General features: G+C 47.9%; 1 protein-coding gene across 1 annotated transcript in view; it reads right to left on the bottom strand.

The window, feature by feature from the left end:
* Positions 1-1,145: 1,145 nt before the first annotated feature.
* Positions 1,146-17,792, bottom strand: part of PLOD1 (procollagen-lysine,2-oxoglutarate 5-dioxygenase 1) — a 28,581-nt gene continuing 11,934 nt past the window's right edge. Inside the window, exons 9-19 of the mRNA XM_087701952.1 lie at positions 15,974-16,105; positions 15,101-15,222; positions 14,583-14,687; positions 11,862-11,987; positions 10,838-10,979; positions 9,568-9,681; positions 8,539-8,604; positions 6,749-6,853; positions 5,325-5,471; positions 4,911-5,036; positions 1,146-3,204 (exon numbers count right to left, since the gene is read on the bottom strand). Of these exons, the coding sequence (XP_087558078.1) occupies positions 3,049-3,204; positions 4,911-5,036; positions 5,325-5,471; positions 6,749-6,853; positions 8,539-8,604; positions 9,568-9,681; positions 10,838-10,979; positions 11,862-11,987; positions 14,583-14,687; positions 15,101-15,222; positions 15,974-16,105 (1,341 nt within the window). The 3' untranslated portion in view covers positions 1,146-3,048. The remainder of the gene's footprint in view (positions 3,205-4,910; positions 5,037-5,324; positions 5,472-6,748; positions 6,854-8,538; positions 8,605-9,567; positions 9,682-10,837; positions 10,980-11,861; positions 11,988-14,582; positions 14,688-15,100; positions 15,223-15,973; positions 16,106-17,792) is intronic.

Raw genomic sequence — 17,792 nt, 5'->3', positions numbered from 1 at the left:
TGGTTCCCTCTCCTTGGCTGCTGTTTTGCAGGGGATGGAAATGTACTCTGCACATGCTCTGGAGTACTGAGTTCAATTTTTAATAACTCAGCATCCCATTCCTCCATTTAGGGCTCCAATTCCTTCCATTCAGTTCGCTGGGGATAATGGGGGAAAGACAGCTTCCATTCTTGTGGAAACGGTCTTCTTAATTTTGATTAAAGCGAACATTTTAAGGACAACTACTGCATTAGTTAAAAGAGAAAAAAAAACCTAGGTATTTGCTTCTCCTCTGCACGGAATATTTCCTGGTATCCCCAGCAGGCTTCTTCCCCAAAGTCCAAATTGGTACAGTCCTACTTAAGTCCCGAAGGTGCTTTTTTTCCTTTTTTCTAAGAGGCAGCTGGACTTTCTGTTTTTTTCTTTTGAAGACATTTCGCTTCTCCTCCAAGAAGCTTCTTCAGCTCTGAATGGATGGTGGGGAATGGAAGGATTGATATTCCTTTCAAGCAGCTCGTCATTGGTATCCTCCCCACCATCCACTCAGAGCTGAAGAAGCTTCTTGGATGAGAAGCAAAACATTTTCAAAGAAAAAGCAAAGTCCGGTCACTATTTAAAAAAAGCACCTTTGGGAAAAACCGTGACCTGGTGACTGAGAATCTCCATAGACAGTCCTACCTAAGTCTACTCAGAAGACAATTTTATTGAAATTCAGCAAGGCTTACTCCTGGGTAAGCGGCAGTCTTGATGGGGCTGGTCACAGCAGGACACAGCTCATGCGTCTGCTAATTTCCAAATCCTCCTGACTCAGAACAATAAATATCATTTCTCTCCTCATCGTAAGCATTTTTATGCTAGAGGGTTTCCTGCCTAGGCAGGGAGGGGGTTGGACTAGAAGACCTCCAAGGTCCCTTCCAACTCTGTTATTCTATTCTATTTTATCTAAATTAATTATTTTCTTATTTTAATTTCACAAAACACCACTGAGGCACACAAATTACACCCTGGTAGTCCAGCTTTGGCTTTTCAGCAAAGAGCCCATTTTACCGCAGGGCCAGGATGACCTTTGAAGGCACAATTTCACAAATATTTCTTAACTGTCTTAACGGCATAATGACCTTCTACCACTACAGGCTGAGAAAAAAGCAGACAGGCATTTAGCTTTTTAAAATAAAACTCTTTTTAATGTCAATGTTGAATATATATATATAAAATTCCTAGCAAAATCTGTACAACTTGTGCAGAAGAACTGGGCGCCTGAAGAAAAGGGGGGTGACTTTTAAATAAATATATGCAGGTAGAAAGCTCTCTGCTCTGGCATCGGGATCCGATGCGCCTTTGGCATTCCTGAAAAAATTTCCAAGCATTTTGCTTTGCTTTTGTCCTCTTGCCCGGCTTCCCGAGAAATATAAGGCTAGGATGAAACCAGGGATGCACTAAATTTTCTTCATTGTCTTCCTGAGCGAGTGTTGGAGCCTGTTGGCTGCTCTTCCAGCAGCTGAATTAGAGGAAGAGGAGGAGTGTGGGAGTCAGGATCAGCATCAAGGCAACCTGAGGGCGAAGAGGGAATGGAGCTGGCAGAGAGGCCAAGGCGGAGCCTGGGCTGTCCGTCAGCCCTCAGATGAAGTCAACAGCTCCCAGGTCTGGAGGTGGCTGATGAGGAAGAGGAGGAATAGCTGGGTCCAGTGCCTGTCAAGCGGATTTGCAGAAGGCAGAGGAGAGGAGAGCAGTGGAAATCAATGGGCCAGTCCTCGGGACAGAAGAGCCACAGCTCCTAGTGAAGTCCTACCCTAGCTCTGGGGATAAAAGGCAGAAGAGAGGAGAGCAGTGGAAATCTATGGGCCGGTCCTCGGGACGGAAGAGCCACCGCTGCTAGTGAAGTCCCACCCTAGCTCTGGGGATAAAAGGCAGAGGAGAGGAGAGCAGTGGAAATCTATGGGCCGGTCCTCGGGACGGAAGAGCCACAGCTGCTAGTGAAACCCCACCCTAGCTCTGGGGATAAAAGGCAGAAGAGAGGAGAGCAGTGGAAATCTATGGGCCGGTCCTCGGGACGGAAGAGCCACAGCTGCTAGTGAAACCCCATCCTAGCTCTGGGGATAAAAGGCAGAAGAGAGGAGAGCAGTGGAAATCTATGGGCCGGTCCTCGGGACGGAAGAGCCACAGCTGCTAGTGAAACCCCACCCTAGCTCTGGGGATAAAAGGCAGAAGAGAGGAGAGCAGTGGAAATCTATGGGCCGGTCCTCGGGACGGAAGAGCCACAGCTGCTAGTGAAACCCCATCCTAGCTCTGGGGATAAAAGGCAGAAGAGAGGAGAGCAGTGGAAATCTATGGGCCGGTCCTCGGGACGGAAGAGCCACAGCTGCTAGTGAAACCCCACCCTAGCTCTGGGGATAAAAGGCAGAAGAGAGGAGAGCAGTGGAAATCTATGGGCCGGTCCTCGGGACAGAAGAGCCACTGCTGCTAGTGAAACCCCACCCTAGCACTGGGGATAAAAGGCAGCGGGTGAAGATGAATAAATGTGGCAGACAAATATTTATCTCCATGTTAGCCTGTGTTGAGAGAGGAACATTTTGCTGGGGCTGTCGGCACACCTAATAAAGGAATCTTTGAGTTCAGAGGGGTTTGTCGTGTTTGGAGAGCTGGGATCCTATTTCCAAGTCTTTTGTAGTGATCAACCCCGTGTGCCGCGTAAAAAATCCAGGCAACACGTGATTCTGACACGCCTTGGCCACCTCCATTGGGAGGAAAAATGTGGAAACTGAGGTATTCTCCCCACGAGGAGGCGGGGAGAAAGCAGGCAGGCGCTTTAACCTGGTGGAAAGCAGGGGGCCAGGCTGGTGGCAGAATCCTCTGGGACCAGACTCCCTGAAGGGATCCTATTGAATCTAGACAATCTCTCTTGCAACCAGACGGTGTCCAATCAAATGATCTGTTCTGGAAGTCCGCCCCCCCCCCGCTCCTTCCTGGGGGAGGGGTGTGTGCAGCTAATGGGGGAGGGGGGGTGAAATGGGTTGAAAAAAAATAGAATTCCCACCCCCACCCCCAGGTTTTTTCTTCCTGGTGGCAGCTCTAGGGATCGAGGAAGGAGACGGCGATGTAGCGGGTTCCTTTGGTGGTGGGGAGGCCCTCGTGGTAGTGCGTCAGGCGGCCCGGGTGCAGGAGGGTCCAGCCCTTCCGGGGGGCTTGGATGGAGCAGTTGTAACGGATGAAGCGACAACCCCCGCCCTGCAGGGGGAGAAAAGACAAAGGGGGCTATTTTGAGCCTCCCTCAGCCAAGGTTGCAGCGACCTTGAGGTCTGTTTGACAGCTCCTGCCTGATTGAGTTGCCACATTGCAAAAGGCACTTGGCATTTGTCTCAACTGAGCCTCGGTTGGAATTCTGCAGTAGCGTCTTCTATTATAAACTACTCTTTCTCTCCTTCCTTCCTTCCTTCCTTCCTTCCTTCCTTCCTTCCTTCCTTCCTTCCTTCCTTCTTCTCTCTCAGCCTCCTTCCTGGCACCCTCTGTGATAAACCTTTCTTCTCTTTCTCTCCTTCGTTCCTTCCTTCCTTCCTTCCCTCCCTCTTTCTCACCTCCTCCCTCCCTCCTGGCACCTTCTGTGATAAACTTTTCTTCTCTTTCTCTTCTTCCTTCCTTCCTCTTTCCCTTTCTCATCTCCTCCCTCCTGTTACCTTCTGTGACAAACTTTTCTTCTCTTTCTGTCCTTCCTTCCTTCTTTCCTTCCTCCCCACCCTCCTTTCCTCCATTCCCAGCACCCTCTGCGATAAACCTTTCTTCTCTTTCTCTCCTTCCTTCCTTTCTTACTCTCTCCCTTCCTTCTCTCTTTCTTATCTCCTCCCTCCCTCCTGGCACCCTCTGTGATAAACATTTCTTCTTTTTCTCTCCTTCCTTCCTTTCCCCTTTCTCACCTCCTCCCTCCTGGCACCTTCTGTGATAAACTTTCCTTCTCTTTCTCTTCTTTCTTCCTTCCTCTCTCCCTTCCTCATCTTCCCCCCCCCCCCGGTTACCTTCTGTGAGAAACTTTTCTTCTCTTTCTCTCCTTCCTTCCTTCTTTCCTTTCTTCCCACCCTCCTTCCCTCCATCCCAGCACCCTCTGTGATAAACTTTTCTTCTCTTTCTCTTCTTCCTTCCTTTCTCTCTCCCTTCCTCATCTCCCCCCCATTACCTTCTGTGACAAACTTTTCTTCTCTTTCTCTCCTTCCTTCCTTCTTTCCTTCCTCCCCACCCTCCTTCCCTCCATCCCAGCACCCTCTGCGATAAACTTTTCTTCTCTTTCTCTTCTTCCTTCCTTCCTCTCTCCCTTCCTCATCTCCCCCCCCATTACCTTCTGTGACAAACTTTTCTTCTCTTTCTCTCCTTCCTTCCTTCTTTCCTTCCTCCCCACCCTCCTTCCCTCCATCCCAGCACCCTCTGCGATAAACCTTTCTTCTCTTTCTCTCCTTCCTTTCTTACTCTCTCCCTTCCTTCTCACTTTCTTACCTCCTCCCTCCCTCCTGGCACCCTCTGCAATAAACATTTCTTCTTTTTCTCTCCTTCCTTCCTTTCTTCCCCCTTTCTCACCTCCTCCCTCTCTTCTGGCACCTTCTGTGATAAACATTTCATCTTTTTCTCTCCTTCCTTCTTTCCTTCTTTCCTTCTTTCCTTCCTTCCTTCCTCTCTCTCTTCTTTCTCATCTCCCTCCTCCCTCCCTCCCTGTCCAGTTTCAGTTTAATAAGCTTTGACAATATTCCTTAGTGCCTTCTAACACTTGGCTAAAATCAAATATTCCTTGCTAATATATCCCCTCTCCCCCCCCCCCCCATCTCCACAGTTCTGGCCTTGCCCTCTGAGCACAGGGATTTAAAAAAACCCTGTTATTTCACCATCTCCCTCCTACACGGACTCAGCCGTTTTGTCCTCCCTTCAAGGCGGCCCGAAGGTCTTACACTCACTTCATAATCGATCCCCACGCGATTCAAGGCGATGTTGATGGTGAAGGTGGAAGCGTCGTGATGCGGCATCAGGGACGGCTGCTCGTCCGGCTTGTAACGGACGACGAAGGCAAGCTCAAACTGGGTCTGTAGAAAAATAAAAATAAAAAAGGGCTGGGCCAAACCGTGGCTTGTGAAATCTCCCGCAAGTCATCATCAGTCGCAAGCGAGCTAGGGAAAAAACAAAGGAAATGCTTGCAAGGATTAAGGATTGCTGCTTTTGGGAGTAGCGCGTGGCCCTCGTATTTTCTTCTTTCTCTCGGCCTGCCCCAAAAGACCCCTCAAAGTCCTTCATTTCGCGGGGGGTGGGGGGGTGGGGAGGAAGGCCACCAGTTCAAATTCTCCCACGAGTTTCCAATCCCAGATTGAACTCACCTGGGTATAATAGCCGGGGTACAGCTTCTCCGTGATGGGTGCGATGTAATCTAGGAGAAATCGGTACCACTCTCGCTCGAAGTTGATTTGGTTCATGTGGATGTCAATGGTTGGGACGTTCTCATAGCCCCCTAAAATCCTCTGGTCCTTTAAAAACAGTGAGTAAAGTTAGCCTGAAGCTGCTCTTAAAAAAAGATCTCAACGGTGTTGTGGACCGCCAGCGGATCTGGTAGTAGGAGCCGAGGTGGCGCAGTGGTTAGAGAGTGCTGTACTGCAGGCTACTTCAGCTGACTGCTAGTTCGGCAGTTCGGCTGTTCAAATCTCACCGGCTCAGGGTTGACTCAGCCTTCCATCCTTCCGAGGTGGGTAAAATGAGGACCTGGATTGTTGGGGGCGATATGCTGACTCTGTAAACCGCTCAGAGAGGGCTGAAAGCCCTATGAAACGGTATATAAGTCTAACTGCTATTGCTATTCGGACAGTGAGGAGGTTGGGGAGGAAGATGGGCCAGTCCTGGAGTCTGGGGAAGGCTCTGATGAGGGCTCTGTGTCGGAAGCAGAGAGGGGGCCAGAGCCATCTGTCAGTTATCAGCTGCCTTCAGAATCAGATGCCAGTGAGGCAGAAGAACAGCTGGAGCCTGTTCCCAGTGTGCACATGTGTCAAGTTGCCAGACGAAGGGAACAGCTAAAGAACAGGGGTCAACTCGGAGGTAAAGCCTCAGTAGATGAATGGCCCCTTCCATAGGGAATAAAAGAGGAGCGAAAGGGGAGGGGAGTTTGCAGGAGACAATTAATTCCATTCATTAGGGGGAAGATCTGTTCCTGGCTTCTTGCCAAGTAATTGCTGCTACAACATGGCGTTTGGAAGATATCGGTCTGGCAGCTCTCCAAGCCTGATCAATGTCTGCAGTTGTGAAATCTCTTTGAAAGACTGTTGGCCGGCACTTTGCTGGAGAGGAATTCCCTTTGAACTAAATAATATGGGCTTTAGCGGAACGAGGAGTCCGCTTCCTGGTCTTTGGGAGGCCTCAGTCAGAACGAACGGTTCCGTTCATTTTTAAAACCGGGCCCTTTCCTTGGCAAACTTGAGCCGAGGTGGCGCAGTGGTTAAATGCAGCACTGCAGGCTACTTAGCTGACTACAGTTCTGCAGTTCAGCTGTTCAAATCTCACCGGTTCAGGGTTGACTCAGCCTTCCATCCTTCCGAGGTGGGTAAAATGAGGACCCGGATTGTTGTTGGGGGCAATATGCTGACTCTGTAAACCGCTTAGAGAGGGCTGAAAGCCCTATGAAGCGGTATATAAGTCTAACTGCTATTGCTATAAACTTTCCTCAGCAGGCAACTCAACTAAGGAAGCAACAGCCATGGAAAGGAAGGATTCCAGACTCTCCTCAGATGAGCGGCACCTGTGAGAATCACCTTACCTTGTTGTCTCCCCTGGACCACTGGCCAAAGTGCTCCATCTCTTCAACTAGCTCGTCGCAGGCCGTGTCAGTGAAGAGGGGGAACCAATAGACATCTGGGCAGGGCTGGACAAGGGATAAAAACCCAGAGCTAAAAATCTGGAACTATTTTGCATCACTCTGCAGCAATTTGGACGTTTTAATTGCTTATTTCGTTTTCTTTCATTTGTTTTATTTTATTTTTCCTTTATTTTACTGCACTTTTCATTTCATTTTATTGTTTTTATTTTACTTCACTTTTCACTTCATTTCAATTTATCCGATTTTATTTCACTTTCCATTTCATTTCATTTTACTTCACTTTTCATTTCATTGCTTTCATTTTTATTTGATTTCAATTCGCTTTTCGTTCCATTTTATTTTACTTCACTTTTCATTTTATTAATTTTATTTTTATTTTCATTTCATTTACTTTATTTAACTTCACATTTTCCTTTATTCTAATTTTATTTATACAGCAGCCACCCTAGTAAACAATTACGGGCAACTCAGAATCTAAGACGTAACATTACAATTAAAATTCTAAAAATATTTTAAAACAATTAAAAAATATTATTGAAACATCTAATTCAAGTACAGCTAGTCCTCGACTTACCACCAGAATTGAGCCCAAAAATTTCTGCCGCTAAGCGGGTTTGCCCCATTTTACTACCTTTCTTGCCACCGTTATTAAGTGAATCACTTTAAGTTAGTTACGCGGTTGTTAAATGATTCAGGCTTCCCCACTGATTTTGCTTGCCAGAAGATCACAAAAAGAGACCCCAGGATTCTGCAATCGTCATAAATGTGAGTCAGTGGCTAAGCATCTGAATTTTGATTATGTGACCATGGAGATAGAATAGAATATCTCAGAGTTGGAAGGGACCTTGGATGTCTTCTAGTCCAACATCATGTTTAGGCAGGAAACCTTACACTACTTCAGATAAGTGGTTATCCAACGTCTTCTTAAAACCTTCCAGTGTTGGAGCATTCACAAGTTCTGGAGGCAATCTGTTCCACTGATTAATTGTTCTCACTGTCAGGAAACTCCTCCTTAGTCTAAGTTGCTTCTCTCCTTGATTAGTTTCCACCCATTGCTTCTTCTCCTGCCCTCAGGTGCTTTGGAGAATAGTTTTACTCCCTCTTCTTTGTGGCAGCTCCTGAGATACTGCATCACATGTCTCCCCTAGTCCTTCTTTTCATCAAACTAGACTTACCCAGTTCCTGCAACCGTTCTTCATATGTTTTAGCCTCCAGTCCCCTAATCCTCTTGGTTGCTCTTCTCTGCACTCTTTCTAGCATCTCCACATCTTTTTTACATCGTGGTGACCAAAACTGGATGCCGTATTCCAAGTGTGGCCTCACCAAGGCCTTATAAAGTGGTATCAACACTTCATGCGATCTTGTTTATGCAGCCTAGAACTTTGTTGTCTTTTTTAGCAGCTGCTGCACACGGCTAACTCCTATTTAAATGGTTATCCCCTAGGACTCCAAGATCCCTCTCACAGTTACTAGCTGTTGCAACGGTTGTGTGAAAAACGGCCATGTCACTTTTTTCAATGCTGTTGTAACACTGAACGGTCACTGAACAAACTGTTGTAAGCCGAGGACTACCTGTCCATATCTGGTTAAATGGCATAAAGTACAAGCTTAAATGAATAAAACAGCCAATTTTTGAGGAAGGTGAAGGGGGATTCAAGGCCTCTTCTCTTCTCCTTTCTGCCGGCCTCCCACCCCCCCCAATTCTACCGCAACAGAGAAAAATGGTTTACCGTTTCTAGCAATTTCCCTTTTAAGGCGTCCGTGTAGTTTGGGTGAATGTATTTCTCCTTCCAGTCCTGTTTTGTGTGAGAGAGAAAAAAATAAAGAAAAATGAGTAGGATGCTGGATTTATTGTTTTATTCCCCTAAAAGACTGTCTTGCAAATCCACCCTCTTTTGAGACTGAGTTCAAAACTGGAAGTCGTAAATGCACAATTTATCCTTAAGAAAGCCACTCGTTCTCATCTTTCCCAGTTGTCCTTTATTCCAATTCCTTCTGGTTCCTTCTTACCAAAACCTGCTGCTCTGACCCAGCTCCCCAAACACGACAAACCCTTTGAAGTTAAATCAATGATTCCTTTATTAGGAGCGCCGGCAGCCCCGGCAAAAAGTTTTTCTCTCACCGCAGGCGAACAAGTCCATCCGGCAGGGAGATGAATAGTTGTCTTCCACATCTATTCATCACCTCCCCCTGCCTTTTATCCCCAAAGCTAGGGTGGATCTTTGCTAGCAGCGGTGGCTCTTCCGTCCCAAGGACAGGCCCATAGATTTCCACTGCTCTCCTCTCCTCTGCCTTCTGCGCATTCGCACGTCAGGCATTGGACTCAGCTGTTTCTCCTCTTCCTTATTAGCCACCTCCAGTCCTGGCAGCTGTTGAATCTCCATCTGAGGGCTGACAAATGGCTTAGGTTCCATCTCTGTCTTTCTCTCTCTGTCAGCTCCATTCCCTCTTCCCCCTTGGGGCTCTCAGGTTGCCTTGACGCTGACCCTGACTCCCACGCCTCCCCCTCTGATTCGGCTGCGGGAGGGGCTGGCGGCCGACAGGCCGTAACACCTGCTTTGAGAGACAGCGTCGCCCAACATCTATAATTCCTGGCCTCTCAACCCTCTGCCCCCTCTTTCTCTGTGAGCCCTTGTTCTCAAATCTTCCCCCCCCCCCGCAAGAAGCACAAACCCTTTTTTTCAATCTTTTCAAACTGGCCCCTACTTCACCCCACACCTGCCTCGTTCTCAGGTTCCAGAGAAAGTAAGACTGCTCACCTCTGGGTTGCTGAAGATTTGCCAGAGATCGTTATGCAGGTGGCTCGTCTGATAATTCTCCAAGGATAGGATGTGGCCGAACAACTGCTGGTTTGTCAAAAACATGAACACCCCCTGCAGAAAAAAAAAACAAATACCATATTTTTCGGAGTATAAGATGCACCAGAATATAATATGCAGTAAGGTTTTGAAGAGGCAAATTTTAAAAAAAGTTTTTGCACTCTGCCAACCTCCCAAAAACGCCATGTTTTTTCTAGTCTCCCCCCCAAAAAGGGCATGAATAGCCTTTAGGAGGCTTGTAGAGTGCTCCTGGGGAGTGCCCCCCCCCAAACAAGCAAAAAAAGGCCTGTTTTTTGCGAAAACAGGCTCATTTTTTGTCAAAAAAAGGGCATGAGTAGCCTTTAGGCGGCTTTATAGAGTGCTCTTTCTGAAAGCCTCCTAAAGGCTATGCATGGCCATTTTGCTGAAGGGGGCGGGGTTTTGAGAGGCCAAAAATGCTCTATTCAGTGTATAAGATGCACCCAGATATTCAGCCTCTTTTTTGAGGGAAAAAGGTGCATCTTATACTCCGAAAAATACGGTAAACACCTTCCATTGCATGGATCCACCCCAAAACTAGCCTTACAACTGAAAGGTGGGAATCTTTCCCCTCCACAATTATTATTAGATAGATTAAAAGAGTTGGAAGGGACCTTGGAGGTCTTCTAGTCCAGCCCCCTGCTGAAGCAGGAGACCCTATACCAGTGATGGTGAACCTTTTTGGCACTGAGTGCCCAAACTGGAACATGCGCGCGTGCCAGAGCGCCATAAATCTGAACACCCGCTGGCTGGGGCGCATGTGTGCGCCAGCCACCTGGTCTTCAGCTTTATGGCGTGCGTATGCGTGCCAACCAGCTGGTCTTCGTGTGCACTGGATTGCCATAAATCCAAAGACCATGTGCCCAGCGTGGGCATGCGCGGGTCAGCCACCTGATCTTTGGGTTTCCGGTGCTTTGGTGCATGCAAACACCAACTGGTCAGTGGCAATGGTGTGCATGCCCACAGAGAGGGTTCTGTGTGCCACCTCTGGCACGCGTGCCATAGATTTGCCATCATGACCCTACACCGTTTCTGACAGATGGCAGTTCCAGGCTCTTCTTGAAAGCTTCCAGGGATGAAGCTCCCACAGCTCCTGAAGGCAACTTCCGGCATCCCGGCAATCCCCGTGTCCGATCATGCTTGGTCAATGAAAGAATACAATTCAGTTTCTATCAACGCAGGGTGCACCAACCTGCTCGCGAATGTTATGGCACAGAGCCATGTCGGCGTCTTGTCTGCCACTGCGGAAAAGGTCCAGCTGGGCGAGTTGCGACCTCAGGACGCTGCCCTTGATCAGGTAGACACTAGAAATGTACGGGACGTTCCAGAGGCCACTGAGAGAAAGAGAGAGAAAGAGAGAGAAAGAGAGGGAGAGAAAAGAGAGATAGAGAGAAAGACAAGCAATCAGGCCGAAAATGAACCAGGCCAGATAATAAAGAATGAAGCAAACTGAAAAAGAAACTATTTTTGCTTTTTTGTCACAGAGTATAAGACGCACCGGAGTATAAGATGCACCAAGATTTTGAAGAGGCAAATTAAAAAAAAAAACTCTGCAGACCTCCCCCCCCCCAATTTTTTTTTTCAGAAAAAGGGCATGCATAGTCTTTAGGAGGCTTGTAGAGTGCTCCTGGGGTGTGCCCCCCCACAAACAAGCAAAAAATGGCTTGTTTTTCACAAAAACGGCCCTGTTTTTTTTTTCTTTAAAAAAATGGGCATGCATAGCCTTTAGAAGGCTTATAGAGTGCTTCTGGAGGCAGAGGGGGGGGCAGAATTGAGCAAAAAGTGGCCAGTTTTTCACTCATTTCTGCCGTCCCCCAGCCCCCAGGAGCACTCTGAAAGCCTCCTAAAGGCTACGCATGTCCATTTTTGCAAAGGGGGAGGGGTTTCGGGAGGCAAAAAAATGCTGTATTCAGTGTATAAGGCGCACCCAGATTTCAGCCTCTTTTTTTGAGGGAACAAGGCGCGTCTTATACTCGGAAAAATACGGTAACTTTCAACAGGGCATAAGTAAAACTCTGCACAAAAAATAACTTGATGCACAAGGCTTAGCATAATATTAAGCTGATGATACTTCAGTGTCCAAGTCAAAGCAAACAGCTTCTGAACGATCTTGACTGTTTTCAGGTATGAGATTCACAGGCCTGAAACCTCCAGAGCAAAACAGTTTTAAAGGAGGATTTTGTAAGCTTTCCTCCCGAGTCCGTCAGTCTACTCACATCCTCCGTCTCTGGACAATCTCCCTATAATCCTCTGAGCGGGCATAATAGCCCTCAGGACTCAAGGCCCCCCAGAAGTTCGACCACAGCTTCCCAATGCGGCTCACGAGAGGGGCAATCACAAACCTGGCAAGAGAAAGAAAGAAAGAAAGAAAGAAAGAAAGAAAGAAAGAAAGAAAGAAAGAAAGAAAGAAAGGCGAGCAAAAGAGAGGGAGAAAAGATGTGATGGAGAGAGAGAGAAATAGGAAGAGAAAGAGAAAGAAAGAAAGAAAGAAAGAAAGAAAGAGAAAGAAAGAAAGAAGAGCGAGCAAAAGAGAGGGAGAAAAGATGTGATGGAGAGAGAGAGAAATAGGGAGAGAAAGAGAAAGAAAGAAAGAAAGAAAGAAAGAAAGAGAAAGGGAGAAGGAGAGAGAGAAAGAGAGAAAGGAATGGAGAAAGACAGACAGATAGATAGACAGAAAGAGAGAGAGAGAGAGAGAGAGAGACAGAGAGAGGGAAAGAGAGAGAAAGGATGTTGCAAAATTTAGTTTACTTTATTGTCATTGCACATCGTATAACGAAATTAAATGCCATATTCAGTGTACATTATAACTATAAAAATAAAAACGTAGACATCCTTCACATTCCATACAATTGAAAACCCCTGATATTGCATTCATAATGCATTATAACGTAGAATTCAATATGGTTATTGCCTATTTATCCTTGTTTTTTATTGTCCTGTACCGACTGCCAGATGGTAATAATTAAAAAAAAAGGGATGCCCAGGATAATATGGATCTTTAAGAAAGTTTTGAACTTTCTTAAGGCAGAGGGAGCTATCAAGCTCTTCCAAAGAGGGGAGAAAGGCAACCCATGATCCCCTGGGCAATGATGTCGACCCACTGGAGCGCTGTCCTGTCTGCCCCTGGGCAATTGGCAAACCAGACACAGGTGCAGTAAGTTAAAATACTCTCTATGGTGCAGCGGTAGAAGGTGCCCAGCAATTTTCCATTCAGTTGTTGTTTCCCGAGAAGTCTCAGGGATTATAATCTCTGCTGGGCCCTTTTGACCCGGGCTGCAAGGTAAGTGCCTCAGGTCAGGTCCTCTTTTTATGACGATACCTAGAAACTTAGAACTGCCTACTTGCTCTGCTCGGTCTCCATTGATAACCAACGGCTGGATGCAGTAGTGGGATTCAAAAAAATGTACTACCGGTTCTGTGGGCATGGCTTGGTTGGCATGGCAGGGAAAGGATACTATAAAATCCGCACTCCCTCCCCACTCCAGGGGAAGAATACTGTCAAATCTCCACTCCCTCCCCACTCCAGGGGAAGGATACTGCAAAATCCCCATTCCCTCCCCACTCCAGGGGAAGGATACTGCAAAATCTCCACTCCCTCTCCAGGGGAAGAATAGTGCAAAATTCCCATTCCCTCCCCACTCCAGGGGAAGGATACTGCAAAATCTCCACTCCCTCCCCACTCAAGGGGAAGGATACTGTAAAATCCCAATTCCCTCCCCACTGCAGGGGAAGGATACTGCAAAATCTCCGCTCCCTCCCCACTCCAGGGGAAGGATACTGCAAAATCTCCACTCCCCCCCCCACTCCAGGGGAAGGATACTACAAAATCTCCGCTCCCTCCCCACTCCAGGGGAAGGATACTGCAAAATCTCCACTCCTTCCCCACTCCAGGGGAAGAATAGTGCAAAATCTCCGCTCCCTCCCCACTCCAGGGGAAGGATACTGCAAAATCTCCACTCCTTCCCCACTCCAGGGGAAGAATAGTGCAAAATTCCCATTCCCTCCCCACTCCAGGGGAAGGATACTGCAAAATCTCCACTCCCTCCCCACTCCAGGGGAAGGATACTGCAAAATCTCCGCTCCCTCCCCCATCCAGGGGAAGGATACTGTAAAATCTCCATTCCCTCCCCACTCCAGGGGAAGGATACTGCAAAATCCCCATTCCCTCCCCCATCCAGGGGAAGGATACTGCAAAATCCCCATTCCCTCCCCACTCCAGGGGAAGGATACTACAAAATCCCCATTCCCTCCCGATCAGCTGGGACTTGGGAGGCAGAGAATAGATGGGGGCAGGGCCAGTCAGAGGTGGTATTTGCTGGTTCTCCGAACTACTGAAAATCTCCGCTACAGGTTCTCCAGAAATGGTCAGAACTTGCTGAATCCCACCTCTGGCTGGATGTCTGATCTATTTCTTCTGTAGTCCACTATAAACTCCTTGGTCTTATTAGTGTTAAGGACCAAGTTATTGTCTCCACACCACGAAAGGTTGTTAACTGTGAAAAACGGTCACTAACTGAACTGTTGTTAAGTTGAGGACTACCTATATGAAGATGCAAAATACATCTGCATATCCCTTAGGGATGCAGCCTTAAAATACAAATAATAATTAAAGTCCCACAGCAGGTGGGACAATATAGACAATAGAATCTGTTTTCAGCTGGATCTCTCTATGATCTGGAACAGGGGTCTCCAACCTTGGCAACTTTAAGACTTGTGGACTTCAACTCCCAGAATTCCTCAGCGAGCTGCTGGTGGAGAAATTCTGGGAGTTGAAGTCCACAAATCTTAAGGTTACCAGAGGAATTCTGGGAGTTGAAGTCTACAAGTCTTAAAGTTGCCAATCTTGGAGACCCCTGATCTGGAGCAAGGAAGAGCTGGGTCCTCCCTTTCTCCTGTCAATCCCAGGAGGGCCACCTACAGTGCAGCCCCGCACTCACTTATTCTGCTCCATCAGGATCTGCATGGTATCGGGGTTCGTGAGCACCACCTCGGCATCCAGGCTGAAGTAATATTCGCACGCAGGGTTCTGCTTGCACAGATTCCTAGAAGGGCAGGAAGCAAACGAGTCAGGCCCTTCGCTGAAGGAGACAAGGACAGTGTTTGGGGGACCTCTCCGCCTGTGGTGAAATTCCACTTTTTTTTACTACCGGTTTTGGGGCGTGACTTGGTGGGTGTGGCAGGGGAAGGATACTGCGAAATCCCCATTCCCTCCCCACTCCAGGGGAAGGATACTGCAAAATCCCCATTCCCTCCCCACTCCAGGGGAAGGATACTGCAAAATCCCTATTCCTTCACCGATCCAGGGGAAGGATACTGTAAAATCCCCATTCCCTCCCCGCTCCAGGGGAAGGATACTGCAAAATCCCCATTCCCTCCCCACTCCTGGGGGAAGGATACTGCAAAACTGGTTTTCCAGAACCTGCTGAATTTCACCGCTGCTCTCCGCATTTCTTACATGCTAAAGTTGCGAGCATCGGCGTTCTCCAGATTATCCTCTGGCCCCATCACTTTCAGGGAGCGATATTCCTGGCCGTGCTGTTCCACAAAGGAGCTCACCTGGGACAGGTGATGTTCCTCCTGCACGTGACGAGAAGCAAGAGATGTTACCTAGGGGCCAGTCATTCTGGCAAGCAGCCTCATTCACTTTCATGGATTCCTGCCCCCACCACTCTGCGGGCGGGTTCGGAGGGGGAGTGTGAATTTGGGTCTGTACAGGAAAGCGTGGAGGTCAAGATCAAGGATCAGACAGTGCTAGCATGTGCCAGCCCCTCCATCAGCCGAATCACACGAGGCGGTGTGGGAGTCAGGATCAGCGTCAGGACAACCTGAGAGCTCCGTGGGGGAAGAGGGAATGGAGCTGGCAGAGAGACAGAGGCGGAACCTGGGCTGTCCATCAGCTCTCCGATGGGGAGTCAACAGCCTCCAGGTCTGGAGGTGGCTGATGAGCAAGAGGAGGAACAGCTGAGTCCAGTGCCTGACGAGCAGATGCACAGAAGGCAGAGGAGAGGAGAGCAATGGAAATCTATGGGCCGGTCCTTGGGACAGAAGAGCCCAGTGACTCTTCTTGTCCTGAGCTTGGAATCCAGACCTGCGCAACGGGGCTGCTTCCCAAGGAGGGTGCTTTGAGGGGGTGCTTTGGGGGCGGGGGTTGAATAAACACCTCTAGAACTCTTGCCATGCGTGTGTGTGTCAAGGGGGGGGGGGGCAGCACATTCACCGGCTGTCCTTGTGTGGGTTATGAACCGAGAGGCGAAGCTGCCAGGAGGAGGGGGCTGAGTGATGGTGATGGGGAGAGAGGCCCCTTCTCAGCCAGATCATCTCGACTCACGTGATTGTGGATGAACAGGTGGATTTTCTTTTTCGGGTAGCGGAGAAGCTGGAGCCTTCTGAAGAACTGGTCGAGGAAAGGGGTGGGCTGCTCAATAAAGACGCCGACCACGGTCAGAGGGAGCGAGTCTTCCTGCAAGCAGGGGAGGGGAAGGGGGCGGGGGGGGGCGGGGAAAAGAAGATCAGGCTCAAAAATTCACAGAGTTGCCTCTGCGTTATGTTCCTCTTTGGCGAGCTGAAGGTAGTCACTTTATCGCAATAGCGCTTAGACTTATATACCGCTTCACAGGGCTTTTACAGCCCTCTCTAAGCAGTATACAGTCAGCCTCCCCCCCCCAAAAAAAATCTGGGTCTTCTGGGTTTTACCGACCCTGGAAGGATGGAAGGCTGAGTGAACCTTGAGCTGGTGAAGATCGAACTGCTGGCTGTGGGGCAGAGTTAGCCTGCAATACTGCATTCTAGCCACTAAGAAGGAAGGAAGGAAGGAAGGAAGGAAGGAAGGAAGGAAGGAAGGAAGGAAGGAAGGAAGGAAGGAAGGAAGGAAGGAAGGAAGGAAGGGAGGGAGGGAGGGAGGGAGGGAGGGAGGTAGTAATAGCACTTATATACCACTTCACAGCCCTCTCTAAGTAGTCATAGTCAGCCTATTGCCACCAACAATCAGGGTCCTCATTTACCGACCTCGGAAGGCTAAGTCAATCTTGAGCTGGTCAGAATTGAACTGCTGAACTACTGGCAGTCAGTAGAATTAGCCTGCAATACTGCATTTTAACCACTGTGACACTACAGCTCTTTTTATTTTTCATTTTTAAAAAAGGGCAATCAATTTGTAAGAGGGGTTACATTTACAATACAATACAATAGCAGAGTTGGAAGGGACCTTGGAGGTCTTCTAGTCCAACCCCCTGCCTAGGCAGGAAATCCTATACCGTTTCAGACAAAATGGCTATCCAGCATCTTCTTAAAGACTTCCAGCGTTGGAGCATTCACAACTTCTGGAGGCAAGTTGTTCCACTGATTAATTGTTCTAACTGTCAGGAAATTTCTCCTCAGTTCTAAGTTGCTTCTCTCCTTGATTAGTTTCCACCCATTGCTTCTTGTCCTGCCCTCAGGTGCTTTGGAGAATAGTTTGACTCCCTCTTCTTTGTGGCAACCCCTGAGATATAGGAAGACTGCTATCATGTCTCCCCTAGTCCTTCTCTTCATTAAACTAGACATACCCAGTTCCTGCAATTGTTCTTCATACGTTTTAGCCTCCAGTCCCTTAATCCTCTTTGTTGCTCTTTTCTGCACTCTTTCTAGAGTCTCCACATCCTTTTTACATCGTGGGAACCAAAACTGAATGTAGTATTCCAAGTGTGGCCTTACCAAGGCCTTATAAAGTGGTACTAACCCTTCACGTGATCTTGATTCCATCCCTCTGTTTATGCAGCCTAGAACTGTGTTGGCTTTTTTGGCAGCTGCTGCACACAGCTGGCTCCTATTTAAATGGTTGTCCACTAGGACTTCAAGATCCCTCTCATTTTTTAAAATCCACCCTGCCTGGAAATTCCCACTTCCTAACTGCATCATCTCATTCCAGGCAAAACCCACAAAGTCAAGTTTTCTTGTTAAAACACTCCAGAAATCTGGCAAACGTAAAACTGATTTAAATGCATCTCTCTTCCAACTTCCACATGGGAAATGTTGTGGTTTCAAGCCTACAAATAATTCAGAATCTCTAATAGCCATTTCCTATTTTTGAGAAGTTCGGGATTCTCTGCACGGTGCCAAGATAAGCGAAGAAATCATGCCAAGAGGAGTTTTATTTTTTTTTTAAACCT

The sequence above is a fragment of the Thamnophis sirtalis genome, unplaced genomic scaffold, assembly GCF_051295495.1.
Source record: "Thamnophis sirtalis isolate CommonGarterSnake01/CBP01778 unplaced genomic scaffold, rThaSir2_p1.2 scaffold_15, whole genome shotgun sequence".
In the NCBI taxonomy this organism is placed as follows: Eukaryota; Metazoa; Chordata; class Lepidosauria; order Squamata; family Natricidae; genus Thamnophis; species Thamnophis sirtalis.
The sequence above is the reverse complement of the archived record's forward strand: the minus strand, read 5'-3'. Positions and strand labels throughout refer to the sequence as shown.